The sequence below is a fragment of the Nothoprocta perdicaria genome, unplaced genomic scaffold (assembly GCF_003342845.1).
Source record: "Nothoprocta perdicaria isolate Ctin4 unplaced genomic scaffold, notPer1 scaffold_112, whole genome shotgun sequence".
Taxonomy (NCBI): Eukaryota; Metazoa; Chordata; class Aves; order Tinamiformes; family Tinamidae; genus Nothoprocta; species Nothoprocta perdicaria.
Window position 1 is genome coordinate 793309 of NW_020454228.1, and position 13881 is coordinate 807189.

General features: G+C 40.7%; 1 protein-coding gene across 1 annotated transcript in view; it reads left to right on the top strand.

Moving 5' to 3' along the window:
* The window catches only part of CDKL5 (cyclin dependent kinase like 5), an 89412-nt gene that overhangs the window by 50569 nt on the left and 24962 nt on the right, over window positions 1-13881 (top strand). The window contains exons 8-10 of the mRNA XM_026052008.1: window positions 1810-1900; window positions 6190-6379; window positions 11967-12047. Coding sequence (XP_025907793.1) covers window positions 1810-1900; window positions 6190-6379; window positions 11967-12047 — 362 coding nt within the window. The remainder of the gene's footprint in view (window positions 1-1809; window positions 1901-6189; window positions 6380-11966; window positions 12048-13881) is intronic.

Below are 13881 nucleotides of genomic sequence, written 5' to 3' on the forward strand. Positions count from 1 at the left end.
GTGATTTGAAACAGAAGCAGAAGTACCTAAGCACTTCTAACTATAGTGCTGTTTGTAATCCTAATATTAGTCTTCAGTAATTAAAAAAAAAAAAAATCCTTTCACGCTTTTCTCTATCAGCATTGGTGAAATTCAGTAGAWCTTTATGGGAACAGGTTAGAATTATTCCTGTGTAGGGTTAAAGAAATATCTCTTATGTTCTCTTATGTAGATGCCTTGTAGATTACTAACTCTTGAAGAAAGGGAACTCTTGAGGAACTGCTTTCTCAAATCACTAGTCTGTTAACAGTCAAGTCACTAGTCTATTAACAATCTCTTAACCTAAACTTTAGCATCGAGGAAATTACTGTACCACAGGGGTCAGTGTGACTGGACTTATTCATACTAAGCTGTAAAATGAGATCCACTTTCACAATAAAATAATCAAAGTAACCTTACAGTCCCAGCTGTGTAGGAAAAATGTTCTTGGCAGTTTCTGCRTAAGAACTTAGAAATAAAGAAAAATGACTGTTATATTTAAGTAGCATTTACTGATTCTGAAAATGAAATTATGCCTGCAGGACTGTAGAATTTTTATTTTTTCTTTGTTCCTTGAGAAATAATAGAAAGACTCCCAGTGATCTGATTGAAGTGAATTTTGGGTCAAGTTTTAGTGCCACATCCCACTAAAACGCATTTTAAAAATTTTGCTTCTGCTGTTCAGCCTCCCAAATTTGTCTCAGTTTGAGCTCCAGGAAGGAACATACACATCCAGGGTCTTGTTGCTGAGCTCTGTCTGACCTCAGTTTCACCTTATTATTAGTCACTTGAAAACAGCAAGATCTGTGATACTTTTCTAAAAATAATGACAGCATCTGCCCTCTAGTACTTCTAAGTGAAGAATCTAATAACCTCATCCCTGTGGTGCTCAGCTTTGTACATTGATAACAGAGGGAATGAAAACATAATCTAAATGATTCCTACTTCTGCCTTTTCCAGTATGTGCCCTCTTCTCTGCGTCGGTGTTCTGAGCTGTTACAAAATTCAAGTCCTGGTACAGTTGTAAATAAGTAAATAATTGTGGGTTCTTAACGAAATGATGTGAAGGAGCAGATTTGTTGAGAGACTTGCTTGGAATGTGATGCTAAAGCAGATGGGGAGCTTGCACCAGTGCAGTATGATAGGTAGTTATAGAGAACATTTTTTGTTCACATTCCTGTCTTTTGGAGTTGTGAGGAAAAGATCATGTTGATTGCCAAGTCAGGTGGACTGCTGGTTTCATCTGAAAGTACAAATCAGAAGAGGAAGGTCCTTGGACAAGAATAACACAGTATCTCAACCAATTGGAAATAAAAAAGATGAATACAGTGTGACTGTAGTAGTCAGGATCAGTGGTTGAAGAGTCTGCTCCCCAGGCGTATGTTAAATGTTCATTGTTACGAATTGTCTTTTGCAGCAAACACCTCACAGTGAAACTTAGTGACTGTGTTTCAGTAGCCTCTGTGGCGTACTGACTGACAAGTAACTTGTGTCAGTCCTCTTCTATTAGGGCAAAGCAGCAGAAGTCAGGGCAGAATGCCAGTGTCTGAGGGCAGTGCACAAGTAAGCTTGTCATTAAAGCGAGCGCACTGATGTTCAGTGTTAATCAATAAAGCCTCTGGTTCAGCAAACACTTGCAGTCCCTGGAGACATCACTGTGCGTTACGGGATATAAATTGCTTCTGTTTAAGTAGGTGTGTGACTGCTTGTTGCCAAAATCAGTAATGGAATGCATATTTATTGAAAAAGAAAAAAGGTGYAATTTTTCATGTTTATTGTTTACTTTCACAGGCTTTGCTCGTAATCTCTCCGAGGGCAGCAATGCTAACTATACAGAATATGTGGCTACGAGATGGTACCGCTCTCCTGAACTCCTGCTTGGGTAGGTGCAGGTTGTAGAACAGCCACGACACAAAAATCTTGGACGATTCTTTACGTTTTGTATCTTTCRTGAGATTTAGCAATGCGGAGCTCTATTTAACTTAAAGGGTAGATTTAAAGAAACTTTAAGATTTTTATGAAGTATTTTGGTTCATTTCCAGTAAGTGGATATGAATCGTTGATCACGATCACTCCTGAAGCAGCACAAAAAGATGGTGCTAGCTTTTGTGGTAAGGAATTTATGGGAGGAGTCTTTGTGAATCACTGTATTAAAGCACTCAACAGCTGCTGTCATGCTACCTCTGCAAGCAGTAGTGGTATGAGCAGCTTCAGCCAGATGATTTAGTTTTGCTCTTTTATCATCTGTAAAATGTGGCATTTCCTTTCTTGCAAGGCTAAATAGGTTTTCAAATATCATGTGAGTAAATTAGGACTCATAAGAGTAAAGGAAGGGACAACAAACTAAAGTTGTACTGCATGTGGTCTTTCCATCACTCTCTTTACTGGGCACTTCTTTCAAGTCTTTCTTTCAAGTTAAAAAAGCACTCTGATAAAATTCCTGTATCAATCTATATATATATGCATACATATATATATATATATAGAGAGAGAGAGAGAGAGAGCTTTCCCATATATATTCTAGAAAAAAAAAGGATTGGTAGCCACAGATTCAATCAAAGAGGAGCTTTAAGCCAAATGCTTCATGCTGCTAAGAAACAGGAGACATTTCTTGAAATGGTAATGCAAAAGATAACAATTACTCTCTCCATAAAGTCATCCCAGTGCTTATGGAGCTCTGTTAATCCAGTTGGTATGAATTTGCATTATTACATGCAGAATGGCATATTAAAGTTGCCAYTAGTATCTCAGAGCCCTTTTTCATAATTTGGAGAAAACAGATATTATTGAATATCCAAAAAGTGCATATTTATTTTAACAACTTGGAAAAAGCATCAGTAGTGGCCATTTTATTTATACAGCATTTTATTATCTGTCTTTATTAATGATCAGGTTTTAAGAGGAAAGACATACACAAAAACTTGTCATATGCCATATTAATCTCACTTGAAACTTTCAAAACTCTTTTGTTAGCACAAGGAAATATATAAGGAATCATGGACGCATATAATTGACTAAATTTATCTCTTTTAGCTGGTAGAGAAAGGGGAGGTTGATGTATTTAATGACTTCAGTGTTGTTGGTGTACTTTTTAATGCCAAGTTTTTCTGACACAAGTAACATCTGTTTCTTGGCAATCCTGTTTGATTTTCCAGAAACTCCTCTTGCTCATTTTCCCTCCCTGTATTTTACCAAATCTTTATAAGCATCTATGATTTGGAAGTCTTCCCAGRATTATTAAATATTTGTATTTTACGAAATACTTCTTGACTTTTTCGAACTTTGAATTGTGTCCCAGAGAAGATTCTGTGTTGCGATAGAGACATTCAAAAACTTGCATTTCATAGGAGAAAAGAAACAGTTACCCACGTATTCACAGAAATTCCCATTGGAGAGCCTCAGGTGACAGCTAGTGGAGTACTTTTGTCTGCTGTGTTTATTAAGGATTTCTAAATACCAGCAGACTTTAAAGCATACGAATTCACTAGTCACATTTGGGCAAGCATAGATTATAGTACTTGAGATTTGTGGTCTTTGTAGYATGCAGGAATTTATTATTTCACTAATCCAACCACAACATTCTTACATTGTTTTCCTTTTGTGGTCTGAGGACACTGATCTTTACTGTCAGTCGGACGGGAGATTGGAACATGCCTTCCCTGACAAAGTATTTCCCACTTAGTTGTTGTAGGAAGTGGACAGTGCTACTTTTCTGACTACAGAGCATGCAGTGGAAACTTCTTTTAGCTACCATTCACCTTCTTTTATTCCRAAAGGCAAAGAAGGTCTCCGCCTAGGTTGGCTTTCAGCCTGTTCTTCAGCTCTAACCCTGGCTTGGTCTCCAGGCCCCAGGAAAAAGGCAGTCTGCCTCTTTCCCACTTCCCATGTCGCCGTAGAGGAGCCAGTCTATTCAAAGGGTTGCTAATAAAGCTGTGATTATTCTTCTCAGGCTTGTTAAAAAAGTAACTGTTTCTTAGTTGTGCTTTCACAAATTGTCTTGCTTTCAGGCATAGATTTTTTTTAGGAACAGATCCTTGGCTTTGGAGTGTGAGTGTTGCGTTTTGTAAAGTCCTTGCAACTGGTCCAGCTTGTCCTTGCAAGTCCTTGCAACTGGGCCAGCCTTCCTTGGCTCTGGCCTCAGACCTGACCTAATGGATGGATTAAACTAGCAAAATCACAGCAAGAAAGCAAGAACATTTAGTCTTTCAGCAAATCCTTGGTTAGCCATTGTTCCAGATTGCTAAAAGGAACTAATGGCCTGCAAAGCCATTGTTCTTGCAATACTTGGGGAGTTTCGGCAGGCTGTGCTTTGCTGGTTTTGGTTTGTTGTCAGTACTTTATTCCAGTGGGGCAATTTTTGATTTTTGTGGTTGTTCTGTTTGTGAAAGGATTGCAGTGTCTCATGGCAGAGGCTGAAAGGCAAGCAGAAATTTTGGCATCCTACATTGGCTTTCCTAGCTGCCTTTGGCTCTGTCAGCAGGCACTTCAGTGTGCCTGTAATTTTCCTCAGACTTTTTTCCAGCTGGACACTGGCTTTCTCACCTTAACCAGCTAATCACGAGGGTTTCAGAGTGCCTTGGGCATGTGCCCTCCTCTTTGGAGAGCCGTAACTGATCCTAAGGAACCAAGAAGGAAAAGGCAGCTTCATTTTTCTATCTAAGGGTGTTCTGCCACTGCACATATTTTAACCAGCAGCACAGAGAAGAAGCAAGGGGAGTATATTTAGGATCAGACTTGTCACCTGCAACTCCAGGTGTTGCCACATTCCTTAAATAAGCAGACCAGCTGTAACCTTTAAAGCTCTCAAAATAGAGGTCGAGTGCAAGTTTCAGAGAGAGAAGCAATAAAGTTTCTGTTCTTTCTATKTCACATACTTTCTATTCACCCTCTATTCCAGGCTTCATTCTTTTTATATGCTTTTCTGTTGAYCTTAGAAGAATTCTCCCATAATTCTGCTAAAAAACTAAACATGCAAAAAAGATTCTAAAAGGATTCTTGGAATAAGTTGAATGTTTACAAAACAATTAAAATCCAGCAAGCAAGAATTTGGGCATAAGGACAATGAATTGTTTTCATCTACAGCAGGAGCCCTTAAAAGCTGAGAATATGTAATGAGCTGGCTGGGTGGCTGAGGTGTGCTGTTAAAAAAACACACCAAGGGACAGACCCTTGGAGTGAAAATCAGGAATGGTCCCAGCGAGGTTCTCTGCTTCCTCAGCAGTCGTGTCTCGGGGTTGGACGTCGCCGTAGTCTGTCACCCCCTCCTTTTCATGGGGATTTCCCCTGGCCGTATTCCAGGTTTCTACCCTACCTGCCTTGCAAACCATCCTCAAGCCTGTAATCTCTCCAGACTGTAGCAATCCATAGGGCATGTACCTCCGTACTACTCTCCCRAGAAAAGCTGGCATAGCCTTTTCCAGGCTTAACATTCTCACCGCTTAGTTCTCRCCGTTCCAAACAAGGCTCCCTCCACCTCCTCGCTGCTGCCCTGGCACCTCTCGTCAGCAGTAGTTTGAAATACCAAGTGCCACTACCGTGCCTGCGTATGCGGAGAGCACCCATCAACACTTCTGCCCAAAGCCCCGCCTCGTGGCTTTGCTCCAGCACCAGAATTATCTATTTTTCATGCTTTAATTGTGTTTTGACCTGTGCTGTTCAACTCGTGACGGATTTCAGAGGCATTCTCTTGTCTCTGTAATTAAAATTCCCCTGTATGAATGCTGAGTGCTGAAACMAAGTGCTGATCATTTTTGTTCTCTCCGCCACCAAATTCAGTAAGCTGGTCCACCTGTTAAGCACAATGGAAAGACAAAGGCAATACAGAAATACACCGTCATCGACCCCTGATGAGAACAGAAGTTTGTGTTAGCTCTAGTGATAATTCCTTCTCAGTCAGAAAAGGGATCCTTGCAGGTAGTTTTGCACCGGAGGCACACAAATCCCTGGGGGGTAATTGAGAATTCCAGCCCTGCCTTTCCAGACAGAAATACATTGGGTAGTCCAGAGCAAAAAAATGCGGACTTCGTATTTGAGGTCTGTSCTTTGATACTCCGATGTATTTTTCCGTGCTGCAGGAAAGCAGGCCATAGCAAACGCAGCCAGTAAGCTGGGGCAGCTCAATAGGGAACGGCGGCGTGGGCGGGCGGGCAGCACTGCGCGTTTGCCTTGCAGAGCCCCCTACGGAAAGGCCGTGGACATGTGGTCGGTGGGCTGCATTCTGGGCGAGCTGAGCGACGGGCAGCCCCTGTTCCCCGGCGAGAGCGAGATTGACCAGCTCTTCACCATCCAGAAGGTGCTGGGCCCCCTGCCAGCCGAGCAGATGAAGCTCTTCTACAGCAACCCTCGCTTCCACGGCCTGCGGGTAAGAGACACAGCCCGGGCGCTCTCGCCGTTGCTGCCATGAAGGCTGCTTTGTAAACAGGCGGTTAAGAATTACAGATGCCTTACAACCTCAAGTACAATGCTGGTTGCACCGGTATTTAGCTGTGTAAATATGTTTATTTTACTGTTAAAAGTGGATTATAAATTCACTTTGATTTTGTGAGCTTCTTGGCACGCGGGTTCGGATTTATACCCGGCTTAGCATTGCTCTGCTGCTGAAGTGCAGTGGCACGACTGTGTCTGCTCAGAGTGAAAACTCCCTGCGTGCTCCCTAAGGCTGCTGTGCCAGCAGTCTGGCCAAGGGTGCTGCTCCGATGGCAGGAGAGCTTCCTGCCACGTGGCTTCTGTTGCTGCATGAGCTGGGTAAGCTGCGTGCTGCAGAGAAGAACCTCTGCCCACAGGGACAGAGATCTCCTGCTCTTGCTCCCTTTTCAGGCATTTCCAGTATCCTTTATTGGCAGAGACTCACCAGTGTGTTGAAGCTGGTCAGGCTGAGATGTAGAGCCTAAACGCTCTCTATAAGTAATGATTCTGCTGCCTTTTAATAACCTCCTGGTCAATGATTKTGCTTCTGTTTTCTTGTAATTCAGTTTTGCTTGGCGTTTTTTCAATTAACGTTGCGTAGGAGGATGACTTTTTGATCTTGATAAACGGCCTGAAGTTACTACTGTAAAAGTCAATAAAGAGATACATAACTATTACATCTGAAAATTAAATGTTTACATCTGAAAATAGACAAAAAAAAAAGGTTCAGGTAGATAAGGCAGGAGTGCTATATTGTTGAAAAAGATGGGTTATATTGCATCATTGTCTAAATGYGTACAGCATAACAATGCTTTAGAAGAAGTTGTCCAGTGTTAAACACGATGTAGAGAATATACTGAAAAAAATACATAGAGGTTTCAAAGAAGTTCCACAGGTTTTACCCTGTAAAAGAGAAAACCAAGACAAGCAAGGACAAAAGCAAAGGGACATAGTTGTCATAAAATGTGTTAGAGGTTGCCATAAACGGGGTTTAGGTGATGATGGTAAGAAGAGTAGTTGGCTTAATGTGTTAGGATAATTAATTTAGCTACAAGGTTAGGTAATCCATAAGAGTTTTTGATCATGTTTGTAGAACCTCTGTCAGTGGAGGTTTTTAAAAATAGTTTAGATTAGATAGTGTTTTAAAGTAGTGGGTTGGACCATGTTTTCTAATAGAAAGTAAATTCAGAATACTTAAGTGAAGTCTGAATAATGGCTTAAATGTGAAAAATACTACAAAATGTTGTCTCAAAATAGCGTTCATTAGTTAATTCATGGCATCATTTTTTCCGGAAGACAGGATTAAAAAAGTTACTCGGAATATACTTTAGTACTTAATGTTGCAAGATGTTCTGATGCATAGCAGATAGAAGACATGCTATATATGCTGTGGTCCTGCAAATGTTATTTACAGACTGGATCCCTCATTGACTTTTCTCCAGGTAGAAACAAGCCTGCAATGTTGAATTGTTTATCCATAAGTTTACCTCTAGACTACTTGAATCCCTGCCTTAACATTACTGTGATTACAAGCATATTGTGGTACAGGATTTTAAAATTTCTAATTCAAATACTGTGGCACCACATATGTATATATATATATGTGGTATATATGTGTGTATCCAGAATAATATTTGCATACTTTTCCCTTCTTCCTCATTTTTCCATGCGTATATAAGCACGTATTTCCCTCCTCCTGAGGATGAATGGGTATGGGGTGGTCCTGCATTGTRTCCTTTTGAGGCAGAGAGCATCCATGCATTTTGAAGACCCAAGGACAAAATAATACAGGATTGCAAAGTATTAACAGACTCATGCCAGTATGAAAAGTCTACCTGAAAGTGTAGAATTGTAAACATTGTTGCATAAATACAGGATAAGTAAACTGTTGATTCCAAACCATCCCAGTGGATAGCAGTCTCAGAGAACAGCTTTCTATCACTTGAGCACATTTTCCCATTTGCCTTATCACTTCTAATGTACAATCTTCTTTATAATGGTCGTTCTGCATGAAGACAAAAATGTTACCCTCTTGGATAAATCAAGGAGGATAAAAGGAGCTTGATAAAAGGGGTTAAATGGTTTGCACTTGTTTGGAATATTCCACTTGCTACAGCCGCTACTGAGAACCTGCTTGCCCCACGCCACCAGTGGCAGGCGCATGGAAAGCCTGTCTCGCTCCGGATGCTGCCGGGGATCAGTACAGCAGTCCGGGCCCTGCAGGACAGCTCACTCACTGCTAAAGCACTTTAAAGGGATGCGAGGTAAAGAAAAGGCAAAGTAGCACAGAGACTGTTGGGGAGCAAGCGTATTCAAACTAATCTGCTTGCATTTCCCCTCAAAGCCACGGCATATAATTTATGAGCGGTAATGGCAGTGCAAACAGTGGCAAGTGATTCATGAGAGTGAAGCCAGCTCTTTTCTGTGTGTTAATAGTGCACATGGAAAGCATTCAGCTTCAATAAAAAAGTCTTCTGGAAATGGGTCTTGGTACTGAGTTACTCTTTAAAACATAGGTCTGAAGTGAGTATTTGCTGTGAGGTAGGTGTGGGTGTGATATGGATATATAAGGATGCGTGTAAGCATCTAGCTGTGGGAACAGCTCCTTAGATGGGCAAGTTGGGAAGATGTGAGTGAGAACAGGTAACACTAACAGAATCACAAAATCACAGAATGGTTGAGGTCGGAAGGGACCTCTAGGGACCATCTAGTCCAGCCCCCTGCTCCAGCAGGGACACCCAGAGCACGGGGCACAGGGCGGCATCCAGGCGGGTTTGGAAGAYCTCCAGAGACGGAGACTCCACAGCCTCCCTGGGCAGCCTGTGCCAGGGCTCTGGCACCCTCACAGTGAGGAAGTTCCTCCTCACMTGGAGATGGAACTGCCWGKGTTTCAACTTACATCCATTGCCCCTTGTCCTGTGGTAAAGATCTTCACTGCTTCCTGCTCCTTGACTCTTCAGTCCAAGCAAACCTCCACTTACAATGCTTGTTTTCATGCTCCTCGTTTTTCTATTGTCTGCTGTCGCAATAACAGACTTGATTTTTTTTCTTCTATTTTCAGCTGTCTTAACTGTAGCTCACTATTTTATGTGGGTATATTTTATGTATGACTCAAGCCCATTTGAACATACTGTGATGGCTTTTATGCACTGGGGTAAATACGAACGCCAGAAGACAAGGATGCTGCATGTTCCCTGTTGTCAGTGTTTTTGCTTTCATGTATTAGCTCAAGAGGATTTTTTAGAAAATACATACTTAGAATATTGATGGGATCAAAGTAGGTCACAGTGAAGCACTTGTGCCTGTTATGCAAATCTGCACAACTCTGGGAACTGTAAACAAAGTGCCTGGCTGCGTTACTCTTTGACTCCYCCCAAGAAAGGGTATTTCTTTTGCAAAAAATAATTTTAAGAAGTGTGCACTACACTCAAAAGCTTATTGTAGTGGATTCATCTCCAAATATTTGCTGATATCTAGAGGGATAAAATACAGCTAACAGGATTTGTCATGTGCTACTATAGAGGTTATTACAAACTTCTTAATCTCACTTGTGTAAATTTGGATAAAMTGATTAATGTCAGTAGGCTCTTTTTTCTTTTTTTTTTTCTTTACTTTGCCTGCTTTTCTTTCTGCATTTTTCTTTTCCTTTTCCTCTTCATTTTCCATTTTTTTCCTTTTTTTTTGCCCTCTTTTTTTCATCTCAAAAGCTGCTCTGTTATTGAAATGCTCAATTTTCTCTACAATCAGCATCAGTTAAGATTGGGTATTTTATGCCCTTCTTGATATCCCGACCCTTTGTTTCTAATTCTGAACACTGATCTGTATATTTAGCTTTTACACTTCAAATTCTCTCACTGAAACCCATTTACGTRTTTTGTTTGTTGTCAGGTCAACACACGCCATTCCCTGGGAGTCCATCTTTGTTGTCTGTTCCTTTTCAACTCGCTGTACTTGGTGTTATGGCATAGCAGTGAAATGTTGAGCAAATTTTCGTTCATTCAACTAAAAGAAAAGGTTCCCTTTCCATTTCATTTCTCTGTGGGGCTTGTTTACACACCAAGCAAGATCACTTGGTGGCAAACCTCAGTAGTAACCTGGCTCAGATGGATAGAAAGGGATGTTCTGCCTATGCTGACATCCTGTGCTGGGTGAGGTGCTATCTTCTCTTCATGACTTAGAGAACTTTTCAGATGAGTTCTTCTAAATTGGTGGTGTATCTGAGTCTGCTTGTTTTGTTTTTTTTTTTTCTGACTTCTCATCTCAGTATACCAATATTTTTACTCTTTCTCTCTCTACTGCTTATTTCACCACTGTTATTACTTAAAGAGTCTTTAATCTGAGGCTGTTGACCACGGATTTGTGACCCAGTGAATGAGTACCTAACTTTAGCAGGGGAATTTTTAAAAAATATTTTCTCCTCATTTACCTATCTAATTAAAGAGAAAAAAAAAGAAAAGAAAAAACATCTCTAATTGGCACAATAGATGTACTGAATATTTGTGTTTCCTCTATCAAAGCACCAAGTGGTTTACATTATAGTGTCCTGCATGTTGGGAATGATTGGATTAATATTGACATAAGGAATGCGGTCMTTCAGATTTAGGAAAGGATGCAGCTGCAAGAATATCCACTGTCCTTTACAGCATTCGTTTGGCTTTCTGCAACTCTGCTTGTYCTGATTATTCAGCTAATCACGTTGCTGAATCATTTTAAAACATTATTGTTGTATCCCTCCTTGAAATGTTCAGATGTTTTTATGTATTGGTAAAGATACGGCCAGCCTTCATAACCTCGTAAAACAATAATGAGAAAATAAAAACCCTTTTTTTTCCTTCTTCAAATCATGCCTGCTTGTTGCCTTCCCGGTTAGGCCTCCTTTCGAACACTGCCTTCGTCTGGCTTTGCCRGGACTGTAGCTGCCGGAGATGCCCTGCAGCAGTGGATAGTAATTCCTGCGGTGTTGCCAGTTCTCACTGCAGCTTGACCAGAGAGCTGGCGCCGAGCATGAAATCTCTGCATAGCAGCCGTGCGGTTTTCCTGAAATTTTCCCCTAAAGCATTTTGGAGTTGTTGGTTAATCTTTGATATGTAGTTAATACATATCAAAGTACATGTGCAGTGTACAACAATGAAGTTATTTCAAGGCTATTTTTAATCCTGCTTTGGGGGAGGAATATTACTTACATGAATTCTTGAGCTATTTTAAACCACCCACTCTTTGTCAGTCATAATGCCACAAGCATATTTATAAATCTAACTTGATTATMATTTTTCATTTGTGAGAAATTCTGCTGACTAGCCTACTAATGAGGAATACTTTCCTTGCTGTGAGTAGATGCATTCTGGTACATCAGTTATTTATGTTTCACCATCATGTTTTGTAATGTTTCAGAAAGCACTGTGGCTTTTAGCACCTAAGCTTCTACATGATTCCCATTAAGTTATATGCCTTTACTCACTGTGTAGTTTCTGTTTTTTGAAAGGCTGTATTGATATATACCTTGTTTACCTTCTCAGCATACTTACGCTAAATAACTTTTACAGTTCCCTGCAGTTAATCATCCACAATCTTTGGAGAGAAGATACTTGGGAATTTTAAGTGGTGTGTTACTTGACCTTATGAAGGTAGGAAAATGTATTTCTTTTCTTCCTATAATGTGAAGGGAAATACGTGTTTTATCTTTGTTTCCTAATACAATACATCTTAAAAGTATTTTTGCATTTCCTTTTGGGATATTTTGATATCGTCACWGTTTGTGACTTGATATTTCCAAGAAGAAACATATCCTTTGCAAAAGCCAAGGGAAGTCTGTTCAAATTTGTTCAAAGTATATTCTAAATATAAGAGTTACCGGAATTTGCACCGGCGTGCGTGGRCACCGATGACCATTCACATGCAAAGGTTACTTCACTATTGCTTCAGAGTGAGTGCTCAACCTGTGATAAATTTAGATAAATCCACATCGAAAGAAGATTATGCTACGCTGAGGAATTGTGCACTTGTTGCTATATAAGCAGGAGGCCATGGACTGTTGTCAGAGATGAAGTTGATKTGTAATTTGTTTATATGTCTGAGCTCTTAATCTGCTGTCTGCTGCTTACCCCTACACAGCCCATTTGGGGGATGTTCTCCAGTCCTGTTTTGGAACAAGGCAGYTACTTCCCTGTGGCCACACTAGGATATGGTTCTGAGATGGTTTCTTGCAGGTCATCTGGAGTTGTCTCTTTCCAAAAAGGTCCCATGCAGTGAAATATCCTGCTGCTCATCGGTGCTCTGTGCCTGGGTGTGCAATGCATTCTCAGCACTGTGCTGTAAAAACATTGCTCTGGTGAGCTGCAGCACAACCCCCCTATTATTTCAGCCCCATTAAGCTGAAGAAACATCACAATAACAGAAATTACATTTTTAGAGTCTCGGTGGTACCACCTAAGAGCTAGAGGCGAGCTGGGACAAGCACGAGCGGGTGCGGATAGGGCTAATCAACTTGGAATGAATTGTGTGATCCCATGCCAAGCTGTGCCAGTTGTCTTGGAAACCAGAAGGCATCTGTTTGGGGATACACTTGGCTTTTTACTTGCCTCTAAAGGTATTGATGTGATTGGTAGAAAACCACCAAAGTTGTTCCTGGGTTTCGTTTAAAACAATCAGTTCAAGTCACTTCCTTTAATGTCCCTACTATAAAGAGTATAGAGTCAACGTCAGTATAAAGAGTCAGGTTTATACCTTGGTTTCACAAAATCTGCAAAGTTAGGCTCCTTGCGGGTATGTAACTGCTTGCTAGGGCATTCTGCTCAGTTTTGTAGTTCACAGAAAAGAGCTTTCTCTTGGCATTACAGATAACTGTAGCTCAAGCTTCAGTTGGGCATGTATTCAGAACAGTTTGAAGATTATTCTTCAGACCATTCTTATGCATGCTYGAGTTACCTTATTTTTCTTTGTTTTATCATATATCATTTGTGTTACACCTCAGAGCTTTGGGGTTCTTTTGCTGTGTTTTACAAGTTACAAAATTGCAAAGTTAAGAACTTGAATGTTAAGGAACATCGGTTTCCTAATAATTCCATTCCACTTTTGTTCAAGAAATTCTTTTTTGCATTTTTGTGGAAAAGGTTGGGGCTTCTGTATGGGGGACATTTGTGTATTTAACATATTATTTATTTCAGAAGTTGTAAAGTTGCTAAAAATTGAGCAAACACTACAAGAAGAGAAGAGATGTGTGGTTAAGTTGCATGCTAAAATTGCTGCACATACTTTGCTCTCTGCCTGTCTCATCTCCAGAAACGGGCAGTCTGGCATATGCCCACACTTGGTGTGTTCCTCATTATCTGCATTCCCAGGAACCTCTGATTACTAGATTACTGAGTAAGCTGAGCTTCAACTTATGTCAGCTAAATCTCTGAGATCTTGATCTATCTCTAAGGAGGGCATTTGTGGTCTAGAGGAATGAAGCGGCCTCCA